Source organism: Thermobia domestica, chromosome 10 (genome assembly GCF_964235325.1).
Source record: "Thermobia domestica chromosome 10, izTheDome1.hap1.1, whole genome shotgun sequence".
Classification (NCBI taxonomy): Eukaryota; Metazoa; Arthropoda; class Insecta; order Zygentoma; family Lepismatidae; genus Thermobia; species Thermobia domestica.
This window is the reverse complement of record NC_137463.1, coordinates 65,012,533-65,028,678: the sequence shown is the minus strand read 5'-3', so window position 1 is coordinate 65,028,678 and position 16,146 is coordinate 65,012,533. Positions and strand designations below refer to the sequence as shown.

Sequence of the window (16,146 nt, the reverse complement as noted above, 5' to 3'; positions counted from 1 at the left end):
GTGAAGAAATGTGTATTCTATTTCTAATTTACTACATTAGTAAAATTACATTTAATGTACTACTAAGGTTAACAGCTTTTATTCGTAATATTTTTATATAATAGTTTGTTAAGTCCACGATCAATAACAATTTAAAATCAATTGCTGCGTTTTCTTATCACCAGGCATATATGTATGCAATTGCAACATGCATATCAAAATCATTTAAGTTTTTCTAATTATTAACAAATGATGATATTTTGATTTCAACACATAAAATGGGATTTTTGTTGTACGGCATATGCATTATTTGTATACTCATTTCATAAAACGTATTATAGATGGGGATATATATCGTAGAAATGCTTGGAAGGGGTAATAATGTTTTATACATCGCAACATAACTATATCACTGGCAATTATGAAAGTAGCACATTTCCAAACAAGTGAACAGAATGTATACACTTGTGAGCCAGTAATCTTTTTAACCTTTTGTCACTAGCGCCAAATTTAGTAACATAAGTACTCGCGCGTTTGCTTTTTCCCAACACTGACATTTTGAGATAAAAACAATATATTTAGTAAGATTTATTTAAAGTAACGCATGCAATTGTTGAGTAAATTACCCAGAACATTTCGAATTGCTGTTATATTGCTGTCAAAATGTCTTGTTCAGTGGCAAAAATGCGAACTAAAGCTCAAACCTTCGACACACCCACGCGCTGAGCCAATAAGGGGTCAGCTGTTGCTGAACGAAAGAGCCTTTGCTAAAGGGAGTGGAATCCTTCAGTTGATAGCAGCGCTTGGAACAGAAGACTAGGTGTCAAGTCTATGTGATATATCTATAGCTTGTCAATATCTCTCCTCTGAAGTCGGGTTTCGAAATCATCGAATCTAATGCCCTACTTAGCAGTAAAACGCACGTGTAACTCATTCCTGCTCTTACGATTGGAATTGCTGTTCCGTCACATACAAACAGTAATCTTACATCATCACGTGCTCCCTTCTTTGTGTCAATCAAATAAAGACATCGTTATAAAGCCATTAATTCCGCTCATGAAGTTGTAGTGCGTTCTTCGTCGAAATGTGTTCGAAATTTGTCCAAATACTTGTTAGTACATTTTCACAATTTCTTCAATCGCGGTTATATCGATAAATTAAAAAAGTCAGTTGGGAGCATTCTAGGGTGTATGAGACCCTGCCAGAGCTTTAACGTTAGTTTATTTTTCCATTGAGATTGAGGTGAACATTTTCTACTAATCTTTTTTCCCATTTTTATGCACTAAACTTTTGTAGAAGTTAAGGTTAGGATGCCATGGCTAGAAAGAAGCCTGTGACAGACGAAGAAATACAGCGTCTACTGGAATACTCAACTGTCAACGATAGCAGTGAAAATGAGTTATCTTCGTCCTCGGAAATCTCAGATAGTGTAGTGGAGCCTGGTGACATATAATCCTCAGATGAAACTGATGTCAGCGAGGAAGAAGATTGTGTACCCACGTATGATGCATACTTTTCTATGGGAAGAATAAATGTTTCATGTGGAGCAAGAACCCCCCTGCACTTGGATGTACGCGTGAGCATAACATTGTTATCAAATTGCCAGGTGTTCGTGGAGCTGCAAACGATATCCGTGATAATGACATTTTAGATACTTGGCATTATACTGAACTGACAGCATGCTACAAATTATAGTAAATCACTCAAATGACAAAATCCGTCAAATTAGAAGTACTTATAAAGAACCTTTGCCATCATTTATGAGTGATGTCGATATGGTTGAAATTAAATCAGTGATAAGACTATTATACCTCGCAGGTGTATTGAAATCAGGAAACGAAGATGTTTCTAGCCCTTTTGCTTCAGACGGTAAGAATAGAGAGATCCTCCAGGCCACTATGAGTATGAAGAGATTCTTGTTCATTCTTGCATCCTTGCGGTTTGACTGTGCCCAGACATGAGCAGAGCGAAGGGAAACGGATAATCTTGCTCCCATTAGTGAAATTTGGATGCATTCATACATAAGTGTATTGCAGTATTTTGTTGTTGGAAGGTTAGTGACTATTGAAGAAATGCAGGTATCATTTCGGGGACGGTGCTCTATTAAAATGTACATACCTAGAAAACCTAATAAATATCGAATAAAAGTTCTGTGCCTTGCAGATTCAAGGAAACTTCTATATGAATAATGCTTTCATTTATATTGGTTCAGAAAATGAAGTTCGCGGAAACTTGGCTGTGCCAACACAAACAGTGCTGAGACAAATTGAACCCATCAAAGGCACAGATCGAAATGTGACCGTTGACAATTCGTACACCTCCATTGAACTTGTCGAGAAATTGAAAACAGAGAAGCTTACTATCCCGGGAGTAGTGAGAGGCAACCAACGTGAAATACCAGAATAATTCAAACCTAGCCGGCCTAAACAACTTGGATCTACTCTCTTTGGACACACTGCAGACCTCACGCTTTGGTCATATGTTCCGAAGAAGAACAAAGCAGTTATTTTATTTTCTAGCATCCATCACGACCAGAAGATAACAGGCTCTGGAAAACCTGAAATGATACCAAGTACAATGAGACGGATCCCTTTGGGGTTGGGTGGATACCCTTGAATAGCTGTGTGGTACATATACTACTTCGAGACGCAAAGGAGGTGGCCTATGGCTATTTTGGGGCCAACAGTGTCATAGTTTCACACTCTAAGCTTAATTCAACAACACAAAAGAGATCAAGAAGGACATTTTTGACTGCATTAGTTATGACTTATCAAAGAGCATATGGATAGACGTGAAACCAGATATCTTTCAAGGGAGCTGCAGCAGCTTGTTGCAAAAAAATAGAGGTGGAGACGAAGGAGTGGGGAGTCCAGATCCACGTGTCAGGAAGGGGCGTTGTCAGTTGTGCCCTCGAGAAAAAGACAGAAAAACAAAATTTTCTTGTGTGAAGTGTCATAAGTTGCTTTGTTTGGAACACAGTTTATGTATTTGCCCAGACTGTGCAAAATAGCATGGCATGTTTTACATTCACAATTAAATTATGTAATCACACATAATTTGTGTATGTACACATAATTCATGTATTACATATTCACATGTAATAATATGTATCTTATTTGACACGTAAATGCAATTATATGTGATAACATCTTATTTTCATTCATTGGAGAGTCTCAGACCACACTAGGGTCTTAATGCATTTTTTCACTGGACCCATAAGAGCTAACGATCGCGCGTTGGAAAATATCAAACTCCATAAAAATAACTTGTTGCTACTTTTATGACGGAACTACTTTTATGACTGAAAAAGCAAATACAGACGAAAATATTTCCTCAACCTGTACTGGAAGCTAATACAATTGCAGCACGTCAGCTTTTAGGTGGAAGAGAGGGAGGAACCACTTGAGGAATAGCAGTGAAGGTGACTCCACTAATACGACTGTTCGTAAAAATCATTAGATTTTATTCGCCTGTTTGCTTTTTTCCAACAACGCTTGTGACAAAAGTTAAAACCTGAAATGTCAGTTTATTAACTTTGTTTTTTTTTTTAAAGGGGCAAAAACAATTTCGGATTGAATTGTATATTTAATTTTTACACGGAATCTACTCCGAACTACTTGCATGCTTTCTGTTGCCATTCTAGTCTTTCAATTATTGTTTTATCATGAATTCTAAAAGCAAATGACACATTGTTGCAATTTCGGTTCTCAGTAAAGAACATAAATATATGAATACTCATATTCTCAAGACACTCCATATATTATAAAGAAAGAGTAAGATGGAGCATAAGTTTTATACGCAATAGTCTTAACCCAGAATTCAAAGTTGAAAAATATCCAACCTTTATTAATACACCAGCAATATGAACATTTATATTGATGTTTCTCAAGCCCGTGTTGAAAACCAATAGCCTTCTTAGCTTAGAGATATATTTATTATTTTAGCTCATATCAAGTAAGTTAATATATAAATTGATAAGGTAATATAAAAATGCTGTAGTAGGATGCTGATCCACGATTAATTAATTACTATATACACTATCAATTCCTATGTTTTCAGAATGGAATTACTCAGAAAATAACTGGAAACGTTTATAATTTTTAAAAATCACGTTAAAATTATGCCTTTCAATATTAGATTTTTTGAGTTAGAATTATCATAAGTTCCTTTCGGTTCATCAGCATGTGTGATTTCTTACTTTGTTAATGTCTGTTTCCCATTTTGCAAATTAAGCGATGGATCATGACATTACTGGTATAGTGAATAACACATAAGTATATTTTTTTTACATTGCACTTAGCTGAATAAAGTTTAACCCAATTTTTTAGGATCAAGGTGTTCCAACCGGAAGACGAGCGCTTATTGATGTAAGTACATATACAGTGGAATACAAACGATTTTAGAGAGTTATTTAACCATCGTAATTATATGTATGTCTCGAGCTTTCTCTTATAAACGTAGTTAAATTTATCAAAACTAAATTATGTTGTATGCTTACGTTAACCATACATTATCAATATTGAATAAATACATTCAGATACTTACAATATAGACATTTATTAATAATAAGTTCAAGTATCTTTTGATCATTTCCAGAGCAATTTGTAATTGCAAAGTAGTTATTAATATCTTTTTAAATAAACTAATCAGAACGAATTGATATGTTGCAGTAATATATGGTCATTCTGCACTTTTACATTAAATACATTTATATATTATTCTACGCTTTAACATGTATCACATTTTATTAGGCAACGCCAAAATAATCGCAATAGATGTACATTTCAATCGCAAATTTTTGTACCTAGTAACTAGTCATGTTGTTTTTACTTTACTCCAATTACTAACATCACACTCTACGTACAATTGAGAAAAACGTAATATGTATTGTAAATAGAGACGATACAAGAAACCGAAACGAAGATTGAATTGAGTTACATTTTATGTACGATAAAATAATTATAAAGAAAGTAATTTAACTTAGCAAGAATAGAAACTAAGGTGTGGAAAGCCATCTACTCTTCTAGGATGCAACTAATAGAGTATGATTTAATTTTAAAATATAGACTGCATTTCGGAAGGTGGTGCAACACCAACAACGCAAATTTAACCAAATATCAAATATTGAATGGTAGTGCTGTGTAAATACGAAAGGAATTGGAAATTTAATAAATAAAACATCAGACAATATCCGCCATATTACTGGATATCATAGTAGCAGAATTACAGGAGATCTTTTACGATATGAAGAGATAAATTTGTATGTAATTTTCATGACAGATGTGAATGGAAAAATATCGGAGATGCATCTAAAAAACACCTTCAACCATTAAATAGAGGGAAAAAGGGAAAAATTAGGCAAATCTAAATATCTCTACCCATTAACATTTAACGATTACCTCCTAGTTAACCTGCCCTTCCTCCCACTGCGTCCTGGATTTCTGTGTCATATCCAAACCTATACTAGTTCAATAAAATTATTACTTTATTGAATTATATTACATATATAGAGAGAGACTGTTATAGACGGAGTTTTAAATGTAACTCTCCTGGAAAGATAGTCTAAGAGGATCAGGAAATCGGTAGAGTCGTGTGGATAATGACCCTTTTCTCTGGTTGACATACATATAATTCAACTAGACGAAACTAAAATCTCTCATATACTTTAAGTAAATATACGCTTGAGAAAGTTAATATTACACTTGAGATAAGTTAATATATATATGTTTGTAGGAGATTTAGACAACTGAAATTAACGTAGAGGGAATGTGTTAGGTTGCAAAGGCATGTCTCATATATTCAGGAATATAAAGCAGATTATTTTTTTATTATTTTTGTTTAATTTCATTATTATTACCTACTAGCCACTCTTTCAGTAGCCAATCAGTTTACTATAATGTGACTTAGGTTACTATATAATTTTTTTAAATAATATAGATAATTAATTGAACAAATCATTACTCGTTACTCCAATTATTGAAACATTGTGCCATAAATTTTGGATTATTACTATAATACCGCACTCTTTAAGATTTGTACTCATTGTGACTTACAATACAATTACTAAGTTACATAATGAGATATTTCGAAGGCTATATATTTTCTTCACATTTTCGGTCATATTTAAAAAGACTGAGGGAAAAAATAATATTAATAAATTTTCAAATTGGTTACGTATAAACAAGACCACATTTGCTTAAATTTGTTTACTTAATTAAAAGAAACAGAAATGATTTCGAGTGTAGTTGTTGTTAAAAAAGAAAATACTCACCTGAAGGTGCGATATTCTTTTCCGTTATTGGCCTTGTTCTCACGAGGCGCATTTCTAAATTTAACATGTCACCCAGTCATAAGTAAATTCCTATTCGCTTAACGTGGCATGTAAACAGCAGATGCTAGACTCATCTTGGGGAGGATTCCCTAAAGTTACTATCTCTCAGGAGTGCCACCTTGTTCTAATGAGCTACAGGGTATTCATACCAATTAGCGTGAATGGTACAGTATGATATGTGCACTTTCTCTGAGAACACACCGATGAAATTTTGCAAAGCCACAGCAATCTCATTACTTCCTATCAATTAATTATATCATTGCAAAAACTTTATTGAATAAGATTGTTTTCGTCCCATATGAAGTTCTATTCAACGTCTCTACAATTGAAAAGGCTTCATTGCTTCACCAATTTTCTCACGCCGTATCGCAACATCGTTATTATCTCAATTCTGAAAATGTTGACGAAGCAAACAATACAAGCACACTTAGTTATTCCTGTACGGATCATTTTCAAAGACACAACAGTGATCTAATCGTAATATGTGAATTATATATGCAAGAAGTCCACAGATACGTCCCAAAGAATGAAAATCTAGTTAATTAGCACATAATAAGTTACACATTTTCTTATCTCTGTTATAATAAAAATAATCACTTTATTTCCATCCGGAATTCATTTCTCATACATGAAGAACAATGCGAAACATTTTGCCCCCGTCTATACCTCACATTCTCAATTTTTACCACAACTTTTTTTCTGAAAAGTATTTTTCATTGAAAATTCTTACTTCAATAGAAAGAAAATTTTCATTTACTTCAATAGTTAAAATATATAGTGATTTTAGAATTGGATTGACTCAAATGTTACTAAAAGCAATTGTCATTTGAAATTCATGTAAATATGAACATTTTTCATTGCAGGGATTCCTTTATAAAATAAAATGGATAGTGCGAAATAATTTTGTGATATGTTTCAGTACAAAAAATGCCAGATACATATACGTATATCACAACATTTCATAGTGCTATTTTATATTTATCTGCTCGCTAACATTTTATGACTTTAATATAGAATTAATTCACTTTATACCTCTTCAAACAATAATCCTCACCAAATAAGAAATTTTTAGTGTTCACAAATGAAAATGAGTAGAATGGTTTCATCACGGAACCAAATAATTTTTTTGAATATACTAATTGAAAATAAAACATGACGTAGAGAATAAAATTATATAAGTAAAATTTTAATTGTGTGAACAAAGAATATGTACAATTCTAATACGGTTATAAATGTCAGGACAGCCTGTGGAATATAGTGGGCGCAAACATGGTAATCAGTTTGTATATATATATATATATATATATATATATATATATATATATATATATATATATATATATATATATATATATATATATATGGTTTATTGAAAGTTTATAGGGTTTGGGGGTTTGGAGACATGCCACTTATTTATACAGATGTGTTCAGAAAAATGGAAACACCTGTAGTTAGCAACACGTCAGACGTATGGGTTGGCAGTGGTGTCGTGGGCCCATAGCGCCGGACCGCTGGTGGTGGTGTGTTAGGCCGGTCTCCATACTACGTCAGGCGCAGTGGAACAGCAGTGTCCAGTGGCTGCAGCAAACGGAGGTAGTGTAAAATGGGAGACCTCTCAGATTTTCAAAGAGGGCAAATTGTTGGTGGGCGGTTATATGGCGTGAGTGTGACAGCAGTGGCTTCTCTGTTAATTGTGTCGCGTGGGACAGTGTCGAAGGTGATGACGGCCTACACAACACATGGGAAAACCACATCGGGGAAGCGGAACAGTGGGCGGAAAAAATCATGAGTGACAGGTCACGCCGGGTATTAATGCACATGGTCACGCAGAACCGTCGTGCCATTGCACAGCAAGTGACGGAAGAACTCCATCAGCACCTCCCGCATCCTGTTTGGACAATCACGGTCCGCTGCGAATTAAAACACATGAACTTACGGGGTCGTGTTGCATGGGCCAAACCGCTCATCAGGGACCATAACGCTTTCGCACGCCGCAAATGGTGCCGCGACCATGCAACTTGGACCGTTGAGGACTGGGAACGTGTGATATGGGAGGATGAGTCATCATTCACCCTATTCCCAACCGCGGGCCGTGTTTATGTGTGGAGAACGCCCAAAGAAGCTTATGATCTGTAGTGTCTCCGCCCCACTGTGAAACATGGCGGCGGCTCGGTGATCCTGTGGGCCGCCATATCATGGTTTTCATTGGGTCCTGTGGTCACACTTCGCGGATGAATCACTGCCAACGATTATGTCGCAAGTTTAGGAGACCACTTGCATCCTATGTTCCGGTTGTTGTTCCAGGACAATGACGCCATCTTCCAGGATGATAATGCACCCATTCACACAACTGGCGTTGTTGCAGCGTGGTTTGAGGAACATCGGGATGAAGTTCAACACCTCCCCTGGGCCGCCCAATCCCCAGACCTCAACATAATTGAACTTCTGTGGTCCGTCTTGGAAACACGACTCCGGCGACGATTTCCACCTCCATCCTCTCTCACAGAACTGGGCGATGCCCTGCACGAATAATGGTGTAAAATTCCACTTGCTAGCATTCACGACCTCTATGCCTCCATCCCACGTCGCATCAAGACTGTTCTGAAGGCGAAAGGTGACCCGACACCTTATTTATCTATTAAGTTGCAATTTCGTTCAGGTGTTTCCATTTTTCTGATCACCATCTGTATGTCTCACGAGTGAAATTACATCATTGTTACCGTTAACATGAAATAATATGATTAGAATAAAATCATTGTCCTGAATATTCGGAAGACCTATCATTTTGACTGATATCGTATTTCAATTATCAAATAGTGATTTATTTAATTCCTTATTACCATGCAATAATAAAATAATGTTTATGAGGTGTTTACATCGTATATCATAACTATATTAGCATTTCAAATATATGGTATATGCATTTATGAAGTTTAGTTGAATGACTTTTAATAAAAGTGTTGTTAACAATTCAAACTTATATTAATTTCAGGATTATAACGTAGGAAATGTTACCGTAAGTAGTTTCTCCTTAGAACTTACACCTTGTTAGTTTTATGTACTGAATACTGACTTTTTTTTATTTTGTTACGAGGATTTCCTTAAAAATGCATATATTTAGAACGATATGTGAAAATTCCATTGAAGAAAATGAAGTTTATGACTAATAAATCAAGTGAGAAAACATTATTGGAGGGTTATTCATTTAGGTTTTTCATCATTCAATGTGATTGAAAACCCTGAAACACATTACTTTCTATTAACGATATATATTATGATTTTCATAATTTTTATAACTGGCAGTATATTTTTGATTAAGATAATAATATTATAACAATTGTAGTCATATTGTTTTTCCCAAATTATTAGTGATCAATTTAAAGACAATTGAAGAGTCTACACCATATGTCTGTTACTTTTCTCTGAATAATGAATAGCAGCCACAACTGGAAATAATAAGACAGTCAGTAAACATTTCGGAATTCCCTTCACGAGAAAAAAATCATCATTTTTCATTCCGTGTAATTTTATGTAACGTATCTAGCTTGGTGTAACCTAATTGTTCTGTAACTGAGGACTAATAATTATATGATTTGAGAGCTCCTTTACCTTGCATTTTTTCTCAATCCTTACATGCGAGTACGTTCAATATTTTCTGTATTTTCGACGGCCTTCCAACTCAATACAAAAGGGTAAGATATTGTCCGATACTCGCAGTCTTTCAAATTTGTAACCCATTACCTTCTAAGCTCCTTTAGATTAGCCTCCTACTTTCCCTTCAGCAACCCTCTACGAAACTAGTTTTGTTCTCTTATGGCTTTCTGAATTTGAACAAAGTTGCCTATGATAATCTAATGTTACCTTTCTTTCTACATTCTTCCCCGGAAGGGTTTTGGAGCCCCAATACTACTTGTGAATGTTTAGTTTATTTGTGTGTATAATTAATGTATCCATGATATATTCAAACCCTGCCCAATGGTTTTATTACTAGTATTATATGTTGCATAAATTAGTAGATGATTTGTTTTATATATTTAGAAGACACTTTAAACTTAAATGATGTAATATATTTTGACCTCGAAGCGTGATTGCAATTTATTGTTGAGGGACTTTTAAATTATTCCATGTATTAAAACGTTGTAGTACGAAACGAGTGTAATACTTTTATTGAAGTGTAAAGACTTAGGGAATTCTTGAAAACAGTATGCTCTTTTACAGTCTTCCGTATTTCCTCCGGCTAACATAGAAGTTAACACTAAGTAAAATGCTGAAGTAGGGGTCCGAAGTCCCGTACTGTTTAACAGTATTCTCTGCAGTCAGCGCACTTCCAGCAATACCAGACTCACCACAAACAACATTTAATCAACGGGATGCAGTAAGAGAACGATGCCTATTGTAAATGGACGCCGTATGGATAAACTTTTAATTCCTTCCTACGACATCATTCTTGCATATAAACAAAGGCCTTAGATTGACTCAAAGCAATCATTCCAGGTGTTGAAGTAATCACAAACAGAAGTGTATTATATACGAAACCATTTTACTAATTACCATTCTGGAAACTTCTAATCTGTGAGCATATTTCTTCACAAAATAGCCAGATTATGTTTTAAATTTCTTCTATAAACATTTATGTTTTTAGTAATAATGGGGTATATTTTGCAAAGATTCTGCTTTAACTTGTTAAGTCTTTCTAACAAAAGTAATGATTAATACCTTTCAACTATTTCTTTCTAAACAAACTTACTATTTTTATTTTTGAATCCGTGACAATTCTATACCTAAAGTTTAAATGAAGTCCTTATTTCAACTATATTTTAAAATTGATTATGTTGGTAATTTGAAATGAATGGTACAATTTTGTTGCATGTAAATAAAATTAAACTATATTGTTATTTTCTAAATTAAAATAGAAGTAATACATTGGTGAACAATCACTAAGAATCAACAATTACACTGAAACTGTTCTATATACTATACTAAAATTTGTTCTCCAAAAGACTACATAATTTTCATTCTTAGTCTTCTAAGGAAAACTCCATCGATATTGATATGTTATCGAACGTATACGCACCAATTTCAAAAAAAGGCATTAGGATAAAATGTTATTTTATCTCAATATTTTAACTACATAATCGTAGATTTAATAAATAATCTGTATCTACATGAAAAATAACACTTTTCTATCTATATATGTTTAGGAAAATGAAAAGGAATACCTTGTTAAATGTTTCGGTCCTAATGGTCCGGTAAGTATGTTACATTTAACCCTACTTGATATCAAAATCAAAATTCGTTCTTGATATTTGGTGAATTTGAAACAATTTTTCAAACGTTAATACACATATTAATTTTTACTGTCTAGATTTCTTATTTTCTTTGAAAATTTCCACAAATTTCCTTAGTTGAGAAAATAGCATTAGGAAAGTCATTTCTTTTGATATACTTTCATTAATTAACCAATAAAGATAATTTTAGTACTAGACATGTCATCAGTTACATTAATGTTTAATAGTAAAAATTGAAACTTTCACATTTTTACGTATGTGATGGCTCTCTTTTAGAAAGGAAGGAAAGACTAGAAAATTGATAATGTTATGCAATATTTTCAAAAAAAATTGTGAAAATAAAGAAATATTGTTTATAACCGTATACTATTTAAAGTACATCCCTTATAAGTACATAGGACAATACATTGCTTTGCACTTATAACAGTGCGCAGGAAAATTAAATTAATGATTTAAAATTTAACTCAGAAGACCTTGGTGATGTTATTTACATACTCTTGAAAGCGATGCATTTGGTTGTTCTATGAGAGCAAAAATATAGTATACATTGAAATTATTATAACATTAACTCATAGGTTTACATTTTGGATGTTCTAATGTCTGGCAGAAATTTTGATGCTATACCAGTTATAACAATAAATTAACATTTCTGAAAGGAAATTCATCACTTAGTTAATGGCTGAATGATGTTTGTTACGATGAAGTCAAGAAACTTTTATTTTGTCGGAAACCAAAATATTACACGTATAAGTTATGTATTTGATAATATTTATATGTTGAATATGTAAAGAACGTTAAGAGTCAGTTTGAAAAATACAGATCTACAGTCAAGTTTACTTATATTACAGGAAAAGTTTGTAAAAGAGGTTAAGACCAAAAAGAATTTAGAAGAGTTTCTGGTACGTATGATCTACTTCGTTACTCCTAATATATGAGGTACTATTGTCACTGTGCATTGTGCATTAGCGTTCCTAATGATAGTGCTGATAGCAATAAATATATATTGTCCTCTTTTAATATTTGGAGAACATTCTAAAATAAAATTTTGCAAAGGAGCTCTTAATCGAAGGAGGTGTTTAATATCAGTAAGTTAATGTATGTTCTTTTGAACTGGTATATAATTTCATCCAATTATTGTAAAGATCGCTATTTCGTTTGCGCTGCAGTAGTATTCTTCAAAGCTTCTTATTAAGAGATGTGGACTCTCATAATAACCATTATAGCTTCTTCTTTATTAATATCATAATGCTTAAGCGGTATATAGAGCTAAAACTAGTTAATGATTAGAGAAACGAAACACAAAATAATTCAGTGCGTCAAAATAAAATGTAAGAGCCTATATAATTCTGTGGTTATAAATGATATATATAGAGTTAGTTGACGTTCAAAAGCGTCAAAATTGTAAGTTTCAATACACAATTGTTTAAAATAATAGAAATGCCAAATGTTAGATTAGAAACTAGGTTGAGAGGCCTGTCAGCTTGAGGAAGAAATAACTAACACAGAAATGTATAAGTGGAATGGCTGTGCAAAGGATCACTATAGGATACATTTCCCAGACAATATTCCAACAGCATTCTCTGGTGTGATATGTTCTTATTTCAAGCATTTCACATAATAGATATACCTAAGAATGATAAAGATGAGATTTTAGCCTCCGGGATACAAAGCATGACGGTTTCCCGAGTTCAGAAAAGCACGTGATGTAAACTTGTCATGTTTACACCTTAAAATTCGAACAATATTCCACAAGAAATTCTATTGCATCGTTATATATTTGGAACACAAGAAACCTTGAAGCTTACAGCTCTCGCCATTGGACTTCCTGCTTAAGTATTCTTTGTCCAATATTTCACTGTTTATCTTCTTTCTACTTCGGTCCAAATTGAAATCTTATCATACTTGTAGATTACATAGTAAAAGTATCTGCGGTACTACAAAATCCCTTGCAATATTGTTTAAACATATATGTTGAAAATGCTCACTTTAATTGTGCATGTAAAACGTGTTTCAAGCTGAAATGGAACGTCACTCCCGCTTTTTTTCGAATTCGAAATAACATTAGGCAAAATTTACTTTTTCGACGATATTGTTGGCCTTTCTCTAAAATTGTACATTTACTCCACATCTCAATATGAATATTTTATATTATTTTTGTTTGAAGATAACCTCTTAAAGAATATTAGAGATAGCTACTAGAGAATAAAGCTGAAAGCTGTTCACTTTTCTTGTCTCTGCTAGCGGTTTTCAAAATTTTTGCAGTAGAGGCTTCTCTGAAACGCCAAAATATGAACGCACCTTCCATATCAACAAATTAAATGTGTGAACAACATAAATACATTAGTTCCTAAAATAAAGACCGTCACTACGATAGACTTTGTCTCGTTATTAATCACTATCTCATTACAACAGATGATCCACATTGTACACTTAACCACAACTTTCAATATAACTAACCGACTTTAAATATTATAAATTCTGGTAAGTCAGATAGTTATGTTAACATTGAAAAATACGAGCAGAGAGGAAATGTAAATAAAAAATCGGCACATTCCATTGCTGACAAAGTCAATGTGATGTGTGAGTCTGTTTTGTGACCCATAATGCATTACATCCTGCACATATTTCAAAATAGCAATACACATCTCTGTTTGGTTATTTATTATTGTTTTTCTATAGTTGGATTTATATGGGATAAAAGTGGAGAGACTGCGTCCGCTCGCGTTCCTCCTCACTTTTATCCGTAGATTTAATCAGCACAATTACTGAAAATCGTGTTCCGCAGAGATAAGAATTTGCAAAAGGAAGGAGAATACACAAGAACTTTTAACTTAATTCTCCAAACTAATTCTTTGGTTAGCACCAAAGTTCAAGTAACGATGCATAGGAAACTTGGTCTTCAATGTGTTTTCTGAAGAGAGATCAATAAGCTCTTCCTCTTCTCTTGTGTTCAAATTTTGTGGATCATCTGTAATAGATCGTGACCCAAGAGTGCTTGGTTTTCTTTAAAATCAGATTTGATTTAGCTCGTCCCCGTTTCTTCCTAACAATTTGCTTAGGGTAGAAGACATGTCATGTATGTCACTACTGAGATTCGTGGAAGCAAAAGATTCATTGTTTAAACTGAAGTGACTCCAGAGTGCATTTGGGGCTATCTTGCGTATGAGAGCTTCAAATGCTTGATAGTGTCCAAACATCGAGCGAGAAGCACCTGTGCATACTACTGTATAATGTTTCCAGTTCTGTTTTTTTTTTCTTCCATGATTTGTCGTCAATTTCAAACAACTCTTTTGCTGTATTTCCAACTGCGCTATTCTCAAAAAAAGAAAAGATCTTCCAAGAATTTATGATATTCGGCCATGAATTTCACATAGCAGTTGAACTTTGCATCACTATCAGTGTCAGGTACCTAACGGATGAGAATCGTGAATTCGTTCCCAATTACTTCTCCGATTAATAGTTTATTTACATAATCGCAACGTCATTTATTCGACGACTTATTGTTTTGGTAGACAAAGATACGCTTTTCAGTTGCTTAGCAGCAGATTTAACAACCAAAATTGAGACTATATCAAATCTCTAATTCGAAAATCAGTTCCTTAGCTAATACGTGGGGTTTCTTGTATTGTTCCCCAGGATATGCTACTTTGTGCGATCCTAGAAGAGTTTTCGTTCAGAGACATTTGCTAAGAAAGTGCGTTATTATTTCGTTTCACTTCACTTGCTTTACGGGAAAAGTGTCACCGGTCCTTATTTTTTAAATTAGTGTGTATATTTTCTAAACGTAACTTTAAATTCTTGCATACCATGCTGTCTGCAGACAACAACGGCTGACAATTTACATTATGAGGCCTCTCTTCATTACTAACAATAGTAGTGATAAAACCGAATTTCAAACAACTTTCATTGTTCCTATACTTCTTTTTCCTTTCCTATACTTCTGTTTTGGTTTATCTAATCCACTAAGTTCTGAATTGTCCAATTGATGTTTCTTATCCGTTTTCGGTATTAACTTACCCATGGTAAATCCGTCTACAGAAAACAACCTATTGAACCTAACGTAAATAAAGCCAAACACTTGCAAGTAAAATATTTCCAGTTTCTTTCTTAGTATTCACTGTAAAAACCACATAAATCTTTTACTTTTGAAAGTAGCAATATACAAAATCAAAGACAACATAAGAAAACGAAACAAGGAAGAAAAAAGTTGAACTTAAACATCGGAAAAATGACCGCAACCAATGGAAATAAAACAAATAAGACTATTCGTAATGGCGTTAATAGTTCACTGAAAGTGAAGAAAAGATTGAGAGATTGAAAGTGAAGAATCGTTCCAAAATTCATAATAGAAAGGTAAGAGAAAGAAAAGCCCAGCTACTATGGGGTCTCACAAGATTCCAAAGACATTTAAGAAGATATATTATTCTACAGAGATGAAGTTGAAGATCGTTAGTGGCCATCTAACAAGCATAATAAACGTTTAAGCTAAATATTGAACGGGTCATCTGTGGTCGCACGTGGAACATAGGTGATACAAAGCATTTGTCC

The 16,146-nt window shown here is 33.7% G+C and overlaps 1 protein-coding gene across 1 annotated transcript in view; it reads left to right on the top strand.

The window, feature by feature from the left end:
- The window catches only part of LOC145661490 (uncharacterized), a 112,861-nt gene extending 100,328 nt beyond the window's left edge, over positions 1 to 12,533 (top strand). The window contains exons 12-15 of the mRNA XM_081726806.1: positions 4,308 to 4,346; positions 9,303 to 9,326; positions 11,512 to 11,559; positions 12,447 to 12,533. Coding sequence (XP_081582932.1) covers positions 4,308 to 4,346; positions 9,303 to 9,326; positions 11,512 to 11,559; positions 12,447 to 12,533 — 198 coding nt within the window. The remainder of the gene's footprint in view (positions 1 to 4,307; positions 4,347 to 9,302; positions 9,327 to 11,511; positions 11,560 to 12,446) is intronic.
- The last annotated feature ends 3,613 nt before the right edge of the window (positions 12,534 to 16,146 follow it).